This window comes from Eschrichtius robustus, chromosome 13 (assembly GCF_028021215.1).
Source record: "Eschrichtius robustus isolate mEscRob2 chromosome 13, mEscRob2.pri, whole genome shotgun sequence".
NCBI lineage: Eukaryota > Metazoa > Chordata > Mammalia > Artiodactyla > Eschrichtiidae > Eschrichtius > Eschrichtius robustus.
In genome coordinates this window covers 28604771-28621331 of record NC_090836.1, presented here as the reverse complement: position 1 = coordinate 28621331, position 16561 = coordinate 28604771, and the positions used below count along the sequence as shown (strand labels likewise).

Here is a 16561-nt window from a genome sequence, read left to right as displayed (position 1 = left end):
CACTTATTGGAGAGGCTGTCTTTTCTCCATTGTATATTCTTGCCTCCTTTATCAAAAATAAGGTGACCATATGTGCATGGGTTTATCTCGGGGCTTTCAATGCTGTTCATTGATCTATATTTCTGTTTTTGTGCTAGTACCATACTGTTTTGATTACTGTAGCTTTGTCGTATAGTCTGAAGTCCAGGAGCCCAATTCCTCCAGCTCTTACCAGGAATAATTTGATTTAATTCCTGTAAGCAACTCTTTGAGAAGCATCCCAAATGTGCATTGTTCACACTCTTTTTCATTTGTCCACCATCTATGCAGCCACTGACAGCAAATTTATCTATACCAGGGTACTGTGGACAGTTTTACTTTACTAATGAAACAAAGCAGGTCAGTTTTAATCCAGATTAATTAATAATCCTTTCGTTTCTTCAAAAACTGCACTGAGAGCCAGCTATGTACCTTCATTAAGATATAAAAATAAGACAGATAAGAACCGTGCTCTCCTAGACCTTATATATTGGAATTGGGGAAACAAAAAATAAATGTAAAAGATAATTTCTGGTGATGAGAAGTGCTATGAAAAAAATGTGACGGTTATGTGAGTGGGATGGGTATAGGATAGGAAGAGGGAAGGCCTCACTGAACAGATGTTGTTTGAGCTGAGTCCTACATGGTGAAGAGGAGTCAACCATGTAAAGATATGAGAGAGAAAAAGAAAATGCAAAGGTCAAAAGCAGGAACAAATGTCATTCGATTGAATAACAGAAAAAAGCTTTTGTGCCTGCATAAGAGTGAGCTGAGGGAGAGGCAAGAGATTAATAGAGTGATAGATGGGTCCAGATCACATGGGGCCTCCTTATATGTATGACTTTGTAATGCATTATCTAAACAAAGACATATTTAATAATGGAAAGAGACGTTCTTAATAATTATATCAGGACAGTAGGTGTAAATCTGGAATTTCCTAGATTACCAGGATTTATAATTACCCCACTTATATGCCCAGGTAAAGAATTTGAATTTTATTCCAATATAGTTGTGAGCCTTTAGATGGTTTTAAGCAGGAAAGTGAAATAATGTGATTTGCATTTCATAAGTGATCACTTTGCTTCTGAGATCAGTTTTAGAGACTACTGAAGTAATCCTGGCAAGAAGTGATATTGGTTTCAATGATAGTAATAGAGCTGAAAAGAAAGTCAGTAATTTCGTATATGTTTTGTAGATAATGTAGACAAGACATGGGTTCGATGTGTTAGGGGTGAGAGAAAAAGAAGAATGAAAGTGACTGCTAGGTTTTTGCTTCCAGCCTTTGGGTGAATTATGATCTCATTTCCTGATTTTGGAAAGATGACAGAGGAATTGGTTTCAGAAGATGATTAGGAATGAGTAGAATCAGCAGTCTGATTTTGATTGTATTAAGTTTGAGCTTTCTGTTAGAAATACAAGTAGATATATCAAATGAGCAACTGGAATATACTCTTTTATCTTACTCTGTTTATTACAGCTTTTTGCAATGCAATCTGTATCCTCAATAAAACAATTTAAAATGGCATTCAAATATTCCACTAAAGCAATTTTTCACTCTATTATATTTTGTTTTCACTATCTGGTATTTGAAATTGCTAACATTACCAATTGCCTTTCTAGGAAAGTATAGACCTGGGTGAAATCATGTTTTCCCTTTGTTATTTGCCAACTGCTGGACGTGTGACATTGACAGTCATCAAGTGCAGAAATCTGAAAGCTATGGATATCACCGGCTCATCAGGTATGCACACATTTGGCTAGTGGGTACATTCCCAAATAAAATATTCCACATAGCCAAAGTTATATATGGCTATTGAATTACTGAGTTCATTTGTCTGTCATGGGACGCTATAAAAGTAGAAAAAGAGATTACCAAATAAAGTGCTCCAAACACCTTTTTAGTTTACATTATCATTATGAAATTTTTAAAAAGTATTATCAAATAGATAGACTTTGAACTTGGGTTTTTATTTTTATTTCTTTCTCTACTTATTTAGTTCTTTCTCAAAAATGCATTATTTACCATACACTTCCCTACTTCCAACTAGTCAGTTGCTTATAAAGGAATATCCTTGGACTTTAAGCCATTCAATTTAAACTTGTGTTACTCTACAAGCAAGAGTCCTAAGAAGACATATTTAGACTGAATTTATCTCCCTCACCTGATCTGCAAAGAAATAACATTCCAAGACCACTATTTGCATTTGCTTTCTTACCACCTTTCTAACTAAAAATTTGGACAACAACAGGGAGTGAAAGAAATAATAAAGTAAATGAATACTCCTTAAAGTTTCTTAAAGATATTCTTGAAGGAAATTTCTCTTGTGCTAACTTTGTTAAAGAGGTAAAACCACATCATTCTCTTTAATCCCTTCATTTAAATCACCACAGTTTTGAAGGGTTATTTGTAAGTTAATAGGTGAACTCTGGCACAGCTCTGTGGAAGAAAAAATGATAAAGACAGAGTAGGGAGTTCAGTAGCATTTGTTGAATTAAACAAATAAGAAATAGTAGTGGAGATATAGTAAAAGATGACATGGGGAGTAGAATCTATAACTTTTTGGTTCTTAAGAACAAAGAAATAAACTAAATTTGCATCACAAAAAGTATGAGGGAACTCTCAGTTCTAATGTAGAGAGAACTCCAGGATATACTAAGTGAATAAAAAATGAGGTACAAGAATAAATATGGATATCATGCTCCCTCCTATGTAAGAATGAGGAATCTTAGAATATATATTCATGTTGCTAATATTTGCATGAAGAAATACTTGAGTGATACACAAAAACTGAGTAGTGGAGACGTATGGGGACAGATGGGAGGGAGACTTCTCAGTGCACATCTTTCTCTATCTCATTTTTGAACTATGTCATGAATTTCCTATTCATTTTTTAAAATTTACAATGCATAGTTGAAATATAAGGATAGGAAGAAAACAAATAAATTCCACATTCATTTTGGTAAAAAGGTCATAGGTAAGTAAATGTTGAAGTACTTAAACAGCACACTCTGAAAATTATTGTTTATTTTACTCTTTCTACCATGTATCAAAAGAGAACCAAATTCCAAGACAAGCAAACAGCATCAAAGTTGTAATTAAGTGCAAGACTACTTTTTATTTATATGAAGCTTCTCATCGGGGGAGTGCACGTTTTGAGAACATCACCTCATTAATTCTCACAACAGCCTTGTGAATCAACTAAGGAGCCAGTAAATTATCCTTGTCACTAGTAGAGAAATGTCATCAGAGACATGATGGGGGTAGCAGACAATAAACTAGGACTCGTTCTCATTGTTAATGAGAGGCCTAGGCCTGGAAGCTCATACATGGAATTATATCACAAAAATGAGCTTCTTCCTTAGAACATACTTCCTATTATTAAAACATTGAAAAGTAAATAGGAGTCTGTTTCTGTTTTATAAATAAGTTAATTTGTATCTTTTTTTTAGATTCTACATATAAGCGATATCATGTGATATTTCTCTTTCTCTGTCTGATTTACTTCACTTCTTAGTATGATAATCTCTAGGTCAATCTATGTTGCTGCAAATTACATTATTTCATTCTTTTTTGAGTAATATTCCACTGTATATATATACCACATCTTCTTTATCCATTCCTCTGTCGATGGGCATTTAGGTTGCTTCCATGTCTTGGCTATTGTAAATAGTGCTGCAATGAACACTGGGGTGCATGTATACTTTTGGGCCATGTTTTTCTTTGGATATATGCCCAGGAGTGGGATGGAAGGATCATGTGATAGCTCTATTTTTAGTTTTTAAAGGAACCTCCACACTGTTCTCCATAGTGGCTGTACCAATTTACATTCCCACCAACAGTGTAGGAGGGTTCCCTTCTCTCCACACCCTCTCCAGCATTTATTCTTTGTGGATTTTTTGATGATAGCCATTCTGACTGGTGTGAGGTGATATCTCATTGTAGTTTTGATTTGCATTTCTCTAATAATTAGTGATGTTGAACATCTTTTCTTGTGTCTTTTGGCCATCTGTATGTCTTCATTGGAGAAATGTCTATTTAGCTCTTCTGCCCATTTTTTGATCAGGCAGTTTGTTTTGATGATATTAAGCTTCATGAGCTGTTTGTAAATTTTGGAGACTAATCCCTTGTCGGTCACATCATTTGCATATATTTTCTTTCATTCTGCGGGTTGTATTTTCATTTTCATTTTACTTATCATTTCCTTTGCTATGCAAAAGCTTTTGAGTTTAATTAGATCCCATTTGTTTATTTTTGTTTTTATTTCCATTACTCTGGGAGATGGATCAAAAATGATATTGCTGTGATATGTCAGAGAGTGTTCTGCCTATGTTTTCCTCTAAGAGTTTTATAGTTTCCAGTCTCACATTTAGGTCTTTAATCCATTTTGAATTTATTTCTGTATATGGTGCTAAAGAATGTTCTAATTTCATTTTTTTACATGTAGCTCTCCAATTTTCCCATCACCATTTATTGAAGAGACTGTCTTTCCTCCATTGTATAGTCTTACCTCTTTTGTCATAGATTAATTGCCCATAGGTGCATGGGTTTATATCTGGGCTTTCTGTCCTGTTCCATTGATCTATATTTCTATTAAAACAGACTCACTAACTTAGAGAATGAACTTATGGTTACCAGAGGGGAAGGGGGGGGCAGATAGGGATTTGGGGATTGACATGTACACACTGCTATATTTAAAATGGATAACCAACAAGGACCTACTCTATAGCACAGAGAACTCTGCTCAATATTATGGGAAACCTAAATGGGAAAAGAATTTGAAAAAGAGTAAATACAGGTATATGTATAACTGAATCACTTTGCTGTACACCTGAAACTAACACAACATTGTTAATCAACTGTACTCCAATATAAAATAAAAAGTTAAAATAAATAAATAAATAGGAAACAGCCATTGAACATTTCCCTTTTACCTTGTTTTCCTCTATATACCCTATTTCCAGCCATAAAATGTGTTTTTGCCCCTTGATAGAAATGCTTATGAAATATGCAGAGACATTTTTCTAGAGCCTAAAAATCATCCATTTCATTCATTTGCTCAAATAAATTAATGTTGCCATGTTTTTGGCTTATTCTAAGGAAATAAGTTTTGTTACTTTGTTACATTGATGGAAAGAGAAAAAATGGTTGTGGTGCTACAGTTGGAGGGTAACTATCATGAAAAAAAAAAATGAAGGTAGAGCAGACACTGATTGTTTTGACCGCCTAGCATACTCACTCCAATGTCAATACCCCCTCCCAAAACCATGCCTCCTTTTTATAAAAAGATACAAAAAGTAAGGCTTTTTAAAGAAATTTTTGATAAATATTGTACAATTTTCTATAATACTGTAACAGTTTTTCTACTTAAGGTGGCAGGGTTAAGAGAGTAGAGATCAGTCAGCTAGAGCAGAACTTGTTAACAATTATTTGACCTCTTTGGCCCATAAAAATATAGCCCGACTAAAATTTTCTCTTTCCAGTTGGCATTATACAGACAATTCACATGAGGAAACTTCCTTGAGAACATCTGTAAACCAAATATCACCTTTTCACTGTATACTGTTGAGCATTTAATAAATGATTTGTAGTGATCATTTCTTCAATCCAAACTTTTTATCAAGCACTATGACTAAAATGGAACCTCTAAGTTTAATACCTTTTCCAACAATTCAAGACAATTCCCACATAGTTTTTGCTAATTTCAATTCATTGTGATTATATATACTTATCTAGATACAATGTTGCTCTTTCATAAATTTTAGTCTTTTTTTTTTTAAGTTTACAATTTTTTTTTAATTTTTTTTTTTAAATTTATTTATTTATTTATTTTTGGCTGTGTTGGGTCTTCGTTTCTGTACAAGGGCTTTCTCTAGTTGTGACAAGTGGGGGCCACTCTTCATCACGGTGCACGGGCCTCTCACTATCGCAGCCTCTCTTGTTGCAGAGCACAGGCTCCAGACGCGCAGGCTCAGTAGTTGTGGCTCACGGAGCCAGTTGCTCCGCGGCATGTGGGATCTTCCCAGACCAGGGCTCGAACCCATGTCCCCTGCATTGGCAGACAGACTCTCAACCACTGCGCCACCAGGGAAGCCCAATTTTAGTCTTCTTATTCTAAATCATTTTGAAGGAAATTAATTTTAATACAATTATTTTTACCTGTTAGGATTACATTCCCTAGAAATCACTTGGGACAAAACATGTCCTCAAATAGCTGTGACTAAAAGACACATTATAGTTTAAACTGGCTCTTGATAAACTAGTGCATTTTCTCTGTTGTATTAAACACAGTGATCAAGTTAATTATTTTCTAGTTCATTCAGTAAGAAGTTCTAGAGAGTCTATTACCCCCAATTATGTCATTTGAATTTAAAACCAGTAATACTAAAGGGCTTAATACATCACTTTTCTTATTTAGTAGCAATTAACCACAGTTTTATTTATGCTTTGTACTATTACTTTCATTTTAATAAAATTGCCTTCCCATGATAGATCCTTATGTCAAAGTGTCTCTGATGTGTGAGGGTCGAAGATTAAAAAAGAGGAAAACCACTACAAAGAAAAACACTCTAAACCCTGTGTACAATGAGGCCATTATTTTTGATATCCCTCCGGAGAATGTGGACCAGGTCAGCCTCTCCATTGCAGTCATGGATTATGACAGGTACGTTCATCCCTCTACTCACTGAATAACAGCTACATTTAGTCATATGCAGACCAAATTCAACTTCTCAGGTTATTTACTGCTACAAGAGTTTTAATTTAAACTGGAATGAATACAAATTATTCATTCAAAATTAATTTTATTCTATGTTATTACTTATCCTTTTTCTTTTCCAAAAGACATCATTCTTAAGTTGAAGGACAGGATACCTGCGGATGGTGAAAGAATGGGATACATAATAGGAAGCACTTTTGTGAAGTCTTTTTACAGTAACAACATAAATTACAATCAACATATTTTGCTTTCCCAGCTGGGCTGGAATATGAATATCATGATACTGAGCTCTATTATTAACTAGCAGTGTGAAAGAGCAAGTTACCTCTTAGAGATTCACTTTTCCATTTGTAAAACATCAGTGTAACGTGCAGCTGTGAGCAGTGAGTATTAACAGTGGAAGGTGAATAGTGTCCATAGCGTTATGCCATGAGGCTTTCACACCAGTCTTAAATCATTGCTTTGTGGATAGTTCTTCCAGCTCACACACTTTGATTACTTCTCCTTTCACAAAATAAATGGCAAACTCCCGAGTGAAACTCTGAAGCTTCTTCCTGCTGCAGCACCCACTCCTTCCTTTTCTGAAATATTGCCTTGCTCGTGTATCTCATTTCACCCATGCTTTACAGCCCTGCTCAAGGCACCACTTCTGTGTCTTTCTTGGCTAACCAATCTCTTCTCCCTCTGAACTTTTGTCCCACTAAAGGTGTATATGTATTATTTGGTCCTTGCTATATACTTCTTTTTATTTTTTTGCTTTTTATACTTATAAGACTTTCAGAAAGGAATCCTGTATGTTTAACCTACAAAATTATCAGCACATAGACAATGTCTTATTTTGTTCTAATGATAACACAAGTGGGACAGAATACACATACACAAATATTCAAAGAGTGTCTATATTATATCATTATGCAAATGGCAGTAACCAAGACCCTATAACATAGAGACATTAAAAATGGTATCTTCTGGATGAGAGCTAGAAAAATGAAGCACTGAAAACTACAATGATTATACCATCTATTTGAAATTAGTTTACATCAGAGTTTACAAAACAAGTTGACACAATTTAAAGAGAGAGAGAGAGAGAGAAAAATCTTTAATTAGTTGAAATAGAAAACTCTAAAAATCTTGTAATGTTTTCATCAGAAGCCCTTATTCTGCTTTACCAAAAAATTACTCCTATTGATTTCTCACAGCATAGATTACAGGTAGATACAATTGAGCATTCGTCACCCAAATAATTTTAGGGAAATGGACCCTGACAATATATAAAACAGAAAGATTAAAAGTTATTTCTAAAATATGCTTTTTTGGGAAACTTCATATTAAAAGAAAAGATACTAAGCCTACATATCTATTAATGCATCAGTGACAGGAAGAAAGTAATGAAATGTCCTAAAATCATCTCAAAACTTTCCTTATAGATAGATGTATGTCAAAATAATCCTCAAGAAAATGCCTTTAAATTCCATTCCATTCTTGAAAAGCAGCTTACTATATGCATGCATGAGTCAACTGTCTTGATTCAAGTCCTGTCTCTGTCTCTTACTAAGTGTACAAAGGCAGGCAGGTCCCTTAACTTCTGGGTGTTTAATTTCTTTGTCTGTAAAATGAGATGATGATAATGATATTCATGGTCATGGTGTGAGGATTAAGTGAGTCAGTACATTTAAATTACTTAGAACAGTGTCTGGCACATAACAGCTCTTAAAAATATTAACTATCATTATTATTTTGATTTGTTGCTATGAAAACAAGGCATGAATAGAAAATAATAATGTTGTTCAGTATGCTCTGGTACTATGCAATAATAAGTCAAATGCCATGGCTCAAAATGTAGCCCTGCCCTGTTTAATTGTAATACAAGCAGTAATGTTCACTGACATATCATTTAGAATCAATTAATTATGGTCATTTATACAAGAAAGCGGGTATTGAGCTTTTGGTAAGAAATGTAGGCATCATTATAAAACATTAAACCTTTTGGAAAGAAGGAGATTAGAGTTACATCACTTAATAGGTCTGCTACCAATAAAGAAACTCATCATGTAGGTAAGGACCAGCTGGCATTTCTCATTCACACTATTCTTATTATTGTGAAATGTTCTCAATTTACAGAGCACTAAAATGGTTTGTGTGTGATCCTTTTACAGATTCATTTTTGAATATTGATCCTGTTTAGTAAATTTTAGCCTACTTAAGACTTTTCATTTGATCTGAAGTAGTTTAATATGTAAAATTATCTAGAACCTACCACAAAATCTACTCTTTTAATCATAAGTTTAAAATTCTGTTTAAGGTGTGTGAAACTTATCTTTGAATGTTGGAATGAAAGTAAAATATTCTCCAAATCATAGGGTAGGACACAATGAAGTCATAGGAGTGTGTAGAACAGGACTGGATGCTGAGGGTCTTGGGCGAGACCACTGGAATGAAATGCTGGCCTATCACCGAAAACCAATAACACATTGGCACCCCTTGCTGGAGGTAAGCTCTGGGACTCTCTCACATCTACTCTCTTCTTTATTTCTTGCTTAAATATTATTTATCTGCTAACACTTCACTAATGTTTTATATATTCACCTATTTTTTTAAACAGATATTGTTCTTGCTTTTGTCCCACAGACTCTATCATCCAGTATGAAAAGTTCTGTGTGCCTTGTTGGTTTTTAAAAACCACTAAACTTTCTGAGTTTGATATTCCTTTACAGTAAGCCCATAAAAACTGCAAGCCTATTATTTTCTTTGCATTGTCTGAAAACTTATATCAGTGAGTGGTGGAGCAATCAAGTAAATTCATTACTAACTGGAAACTGAATTTTCCTGATTCTCTTTTGTGAAAACAGCTACCTCACCTAAACTTCTCCAGAATCCCTAAATAGGGGTACTATCACCTAATACAGCTCATCTATGTAAGGGGACAGATATACATCCACTGACTCTGGTCAGGAAGTAAAAGGGCTCACAGATTTTTAAAAATATTTTTTGTCTGAGTTGAAAACCTGGCTCTGCTGTGTGACTACATATTACACTCTGTAATAGCAGTAAACTCATAGAGTAAAACTAAATAAAATGCTGAATGTTAAGTGCTTAGTACAGAGTATGGCACAGTGTTTGCTCTAATTATAACTAATATTAATAGTTATATTAACCAGAAGAAGTATCAATACCAGTTTCTATCAGGATTTTTATCCATGAAGGCAGTTGTCAGAGACTGCGGGAGTCTCTTGAAGAGTCTCAAAATAAATAAATAGAGAAGAGTCTCAAAATAAATCATTGATATGACCTGATTAACTGAGAGGTAATGCAGGTTGATAAAAGGATGTATGGCAGAGGGTGGAATTTATGCAATTTAATAAAAAGTTATGATAGCCACATAGTAAGTGAAGGATACATTGCCATCTCTCCCATGGATAAGATTCTGCTTCTTGTTCTGTCACTAAGCACAGGGTTGAATAGGAGAGACAGAGCAGTGTAATTAAATGTCAGTGAGCCCTGGTTCTAAGCTCAGCTTAGTCACAAAAATGTGACTTTGGCTGTGTTACTCAAGACAGTATAAGGAAAATTCGATGAACACTGTATAAACAGCACATGCTCAGACAACAGAGGTGAACTGTCATCATAGATAAGATATCTGCTTTATTATATTAATGTTCCAAATCTTTACCTCACTTCATCATTTAATGTAAATCATAAAAGACAGACAGACATGCAAATGCACATTCACACAACACTTTCCCCTAAGTAATAGCTCAACGAGTCCTGAGAAGGTTGTTTCATTTCAACAATGTGTATTGTCTAAAGTATACTCTACTGCTTTACTATCCTTTTCCTGATTCTCATCTTTGTTTTCATGTAAAGTTTGAAAAATGAATATTAAATCTAAGAATCCAGACATGAGAGTAAATTTTTCTGGGCAGAGAACCACACTAAAGGGAGACATGGAGTCTAACCCTTGCTCCTCTGTCTGTCTAATCCTAGGCAGACCACGTACTCTGTCTGCAGCTACATTCTCCCATATTTAATGAAAATAGAAACGCCCACCCCTACAGATTTCACAGGAATGATGTAGGGAGAAGTGAGATAATGTGACCAACAACTTTTAACTAATGAAAGGACAGATGTTGTATGACCCAAGGCATATTATACTTATGACTGTTTAATTAGAAGTTATACATTATATGATGAAGAGGAGCTATGAAATAGGCATGTGTTTGTGTCTGAGAACATGTGAATACTTTTCAGTCATCATAGAATATATAGGAAGAATTAGCTACAATATGGGCCTCAGAAGAATATCTCAGATATATTTTTCTAGCAGCTGACTATCAGAGGACAAGTGGGCCAAAAAGATTATGTAAATATACTTTCTCTAGCAAATAGCTCCTTTTCTCCAACTCCTGTATCTACATTCACTGATCAAACAGAACATAGGGACTGGAGACCTAACAACTGGCTGGATTTTGAATTGTGGGAAAGTGGTACATGTGTAATTATGTTTCGTTGCCACAGCAGGGATTAAAATGAGAAGGGAACAATTATTCAAGAGCTGAGTAAGTTGGTAAGAGGAGACTAAAGCATCACTTGGAAAATCTGGCTACTTCTACCTAGATACAAAAGTTTATTCTGTTGTAATTAAACTTTTAAAATACACATAATATTTAAAGACCATGAGAAATTATTCTTTATCACTCGTGGCTCCCATTTTCCCAGTCCCTCTCATCTCATTAATTGCTCCTATAAAAATCACCTCCTGCCTTAGAGCAAGTGGAATGCAGTCTCTTGTGTCTTGAACCTTGTTCTTACCCAGCAATTGCCCCCGACTGTAGTAAACCATTAGTTATTTTACAATAAGAACTAAAAGCCTGTGATAGAATGTGAAATGAATCTGCAGTTGCTCTGCATGCCATCTATGTACATCTTTGTTAGATGTTTGTGTCCCCTCATGATACCTGAGAAGGTGAGTTCTGAAAGGCATGGGCAGTTATGTATATCTTCTTTTCAGAGGCTTGCATATCAGGGGTGAATATTCACTATTAAAAGGTAACAACAATTACCCACTTTATTATTTTTTACACTAGATCATATATTATGAAATTATTATCTTTCAGTTACCTGGCCGGGCAATCAGTTTTGACAGTCAAGGATCCTGTCCATCTCCCAAACCACCTTCCACACCATAATGCTTTCAAAATAAGACCATTATAATAAGGACCCAGGACCGTGTACTCATCAGATCAAAAAAAAAAAAAAAAAAAAAAAAAGTGAAAGATTTGAGCTCCTCATTTAAAATATATCCTGATAATGAAACAAACGATGTGCAATTTTTATTTACATTTTTTGTCTGTTTATTAACTTCGGACATCTTGATGTATTTTACTTGAATACAAATGGTCCTTACATAAGGCTTTTTATTCTTTGTGTCATATGCCAATTAGCACAAAGAATGTTTTCATTAAGTTGTAAATTCTCTGCATAAGCAAAGAATACATTTTTTGAAAATAATCCATACTTATCTAAAATTAAATACAGTTAATGCTGCTATTGTATAAAGAAGCACATGCCACATATGTATGCTTTTGACTTTATTAAAACTATGTTCATTTCTAGTTGTGCACATGGTTCTATATACACTTTAAGGGAAATTCTGAACTTTACTCACAGCATTAAATCCTTGAATAATCAAATTAATATTACTTATTTGATAATATATTCTTTCATTCTCAACAAAATCTTTTTTGGTGAAGTTCGGCTCTGTTCAACTCAAAACTTTTTCTTTCAAGTTTGTTCTTTAATATATAGAGAAAAAAACTATAATTTGAAGAACCTCTTTGAGTATAAACTTAAGTAATATTTAGTAGCTGGAAAATGGAGATTGAGCTACTTGGGCTACTATTTTATATTGTCTTAAAGTTACATTAGTTCAAACATCTGTAGCACTATTTAACTGACGTTTAAAAAATTCTATTACTCTTAATCTCAAATGTAGCATTAGTATTCCTAAGTGAATAGAATCAGAACTCATAAGTCTTCATAAAGTTCTCAAGTACTGTGACATGTTTATTTTGTGACATAAAGCTATCACATAGATCCTGTATTTCTGATAGGCATACTGACACCAAAGGTACAATAAATGTCTGTGCTCATTGTCGTTTGGATTGTACACAGTAATTGCGACTTTTAAACTCAAACAGAAGTAATCTTTAGAAGTGGGTATTTTCTTAAAGAAAAAAATGACATTTTCCAGCAAATTATAAAACTATACCCTAAATAATACAACTTGAACATTTAATATAAATATATAATTCTTAAGGCCCAGACCCACAGTCTTTTGTGAAAGGCATTTGCCTTCATAAGGATCAAGGATCAGGTCACTAGTCGTAAAAACTATGCAAATGTTTTTTGAACATTTAAACAACTTTCCTTTAAATCATGTCAACATTTTATTGTCTTGTTTCTGGACCCTATTGGAATGTATCTATATTGAATAACCCCAACCTTACTTTTGAGATGTGTACCATGGATAGTGCATACTTCAAGCTTATCCCAAGAAAGAAGGTTAAACCCCACCCCCCCAAAAAACACCGAAAAGCAAGAAAATCTGCAGGTAGGCTATAAAAACATATTCATCAGAATGAGAAAATTTTATCAGCAATTACAAAGTTTTGATTTTAGTAAAATCCTTTATTTTTAAATATTAAAAAATACAAAGTTTCAAAAATCTTGAAATTTTGTATGTTGGCATCTCTCATATGATGGTATTACTATTAAGATGTAACTATTTTACACATTAGCATTTTAAAGTCAAACCCAGTTCCCTAAAATTTTTCAAAAATGCTTGTGCCACCTTAATGAAAACAAGTATTCCTGGTTAACATCTTCTAATTTAAAATAACTAAAGAAACCTGTTGGACATACCTGGTTACCTTATCAAGCCTAAAAGAACCACTTGCTACAGACAGAATGAGGATGACACTTCCATTTTGTAAGTCTTTGTTTTACTGGAAAATAAAATTGTCAAATGGGAAGACTCTTAATAAAATAACATATTTGGAGACAATTGTTTACAGGTATTGCTGCAACTTACAATTAATTAGCAACTCTATTTCCTTAGTATATATATTTTAAGGGCTTTTTATTCATGCTTTTCTTTGCCTCCTATGGAGAAAAAGTCAATGTTTATGATAAAAAATGCAAACAATCAGCCAAACAGGAGACGTTAATATGGCTATTGTAGATTAAGTGTTGAAGGTAATTTTTTTTTTAATGTTTCCTAGGGATTAGAATAAACTCACCATGACTGAGCATTTGTTAACCTTTGAGAGATTAAGGAGGGAAAATTAGTAACTCAGATTTCATACATCATTTAAAATGGTAGTTCATATTATAAAAATATAATTCTACCATTTTCAATACAATACACCGTCACTCTGCACAGTCGTGCATCCATACAAACATAACTTATCCTCTTTCTACCTGTGGTTGAAGATGGAATGTTTTTCATTTCAGTATTTAAAATAAGGTTTTGATGTTACAGATATTCTCCACTAATTTGTGTGGAACACCACATTTTAATGACAGCACTGACACATTATGAAGTTACAATTCAGGTATATAATGAATACCTAATTCCAGGGACTTATTCAGGGACTTGCCAAACATAAATCTAAGAAAAAGGAACAAGTGTTGATTAATTAGCATAACAACACTGATGTTCTTTTTGGTTTTGTTTCTTGTTTTGTTTATTTACTTATTTATTTTACCTGATTCACTAAGTAATCAGGTGAATGAGGAAACTGAGTATGAAAAATTATTAATGTTTGTGGAGTATATAATCTTCTCACAAAAATCTGAACAGCTGATGCTTTTTTTACCCTAGTTTCTTAATATTTTTATGGACAATTTTAATTTTTTTGTCAGGCCAGCCCTGTTTCTGGTACTTTATTTTACATATAAAACTTATGATGTTAATACATTCATAGTTCAGTAAAAAATATCATCAGGACTAGTGCCAGGGAACTAGAGATGGGAACACAGAACCAAGCACCTACTTTCTTATGCAGTTTTTGGGAGTGATTGTATGTTCTAGTTACTGGAGGGAGCTCACAACTGATTGCTACTGACTCAGGTTTTAGATAAAAGCAAAATATATTTGAACCTATTTGGTTGTGATATTTAATTGACATCTGTGTTTATTCTTCTGTAATGTCTATTATTTTAAAATTGCAAATGCAATAAAAACTATCAGTCTCTTAAGGCTTTAATTTAATGATTAATTGCTTCAAAAATGAAAACTCCAAACTTTCACTTCTTTCTCAACTTTTATTATCCATGAAACAAAATATAACTCATTTCAGAATGAGTTATCAAAAGAGTCAGAGACTATTGCAAATAAAGGGACACAAAATCTTAACACTGAAAACATTGTTATTTCTTTACCTCTTTAAAAACAATATTTGATATCATCTCAGATATATTTTCATGGAATGGATTTCCATATGATATTTTTGCCACTTTAGTTGCAATTATGACCAAGTAATTTAATTACCTGATAATTTTAAAAAAAGAAAGAAAGAAAACTAGAGGTGATGAGGATTTAGGAAAATCATTCTTCTTCCAACTAAATCTGTTCTTGAAGCAGCTCTGGTTGTTCTGATGTACTTTAATTGATTTAAACTTTTGTAGTTTGTACGCTGCCAAAAAAAATGATACAAAAGCATGGAAAGTAAAATAATTTAAATTAAGAATCTATATAACTAAATGGCAGTTAAATGCAGATGTTAAAGTATATGGAAATAAAGATATTGAATGCAAAATCAAAAACCACCTTTGTATTTTAACTTTTAGGAGAAAGTAAATTCTCTAACACTGTTCAAAAAACCCACGACATAGCATTTTAATAGTTACTCAATGATATGGCTCAGGATATGATTTATCTGAACCTACTAAACCCATTATTTAAAAGAAACTAGTAAGTTTTTATTTTATATGGGAAAGAGAGCTAATTAAACTAAATGTTTCCAATATGTTATTCAGTGGTACTCTTTAAGGTAAGAATTTTCTATTTCATTAAAAGACTTTTCCTATATTTGTTCAATCTTATATTAAAGTGAATAGAAATTTAGTTAAAGATGCATTGGTAATACCTGTAATCTGGCAATTACAGTTAACAAAAAGGATGTGCATTTGAACAGTGGCAATTAATTAGTAGTCAGTTCAAGGGTTTTCTCATCAAAGCAAGAAATTGTTTTTATTTCCACCCTGTTCATTATGAAGATTGGTAACCAGGGTTTGACTTAATAGCATGATAATATCATGCTGTAGAGACCTTAAAAAGAAAGCACTAAATTAAGGGCTGAGGTGGGACTTAAAGATTTATTGAATGCAAACATTTTGGATATTAGAAATGGTGATTGAAAAAATAAGTAGAAGATATATAAGAGAAAAGATAGGTTTCTTCATGCTTGAAATGATTTAAATACACTTCTATAAGGAGAATTGATTACAATAGTCCTATTTTTATCTATTCTGAAACACTGGAAATGACTTGCCTTTAATGGATCTAAAGCTGCAGATAGTATTTATGTGGAAATGTTTTTATCTCAAACTGACAATGATTTCTTCGAAGTTCAACTGGGTCATGAATACCCTCTCCAAAGAACAAACTATGCCTGATTTTGTCATAAAAGGGTAAAAATAGACCATTTTCTTCAGAAATTTTGTTGCGATTTGTATCTGCTATGCACAGGATCCCTATTTACTGTACAGGATGGTGGATTTCAATTATATATACAAAATATTTGCATTTATAGTTTTTTATAAAC

At 33.3% G+C, this 16561-nt stretch overlaps 1 protein-coding gene across 1 annotated transcript in view; it reads left to right on the top strand.

Annotated features, from left to right (window-relative positions):
• Nucleotides 1-12033, top strand: part of SYT10 (synaptotagmin 10) — a 75647-nt gene extending 63614 nt beyond the window's left edge. Inside the window, exons 4-7 of the mRNA XM_068560861.1 lie at nt 1639-1759; nt 6509-6680; nt 9095-9224; nt 11849-12033. Coding sequence (XP_068416962.1) covers nt 1639-1759; nt 6509-6680; nt 9095-9224; nt 11849-11920 — 495 coding nt within the window. The 3' untranslated portion in view covers nt 11921-12033. The remainder of the gene's footprint in view (nt 1-1638; nt 1760-6508; nt 6681-9094; nt 9225-11848) is intronic.
• The last annotated feature ends 4528 nt before the right edge of the window (nt 12034-16561 follow it).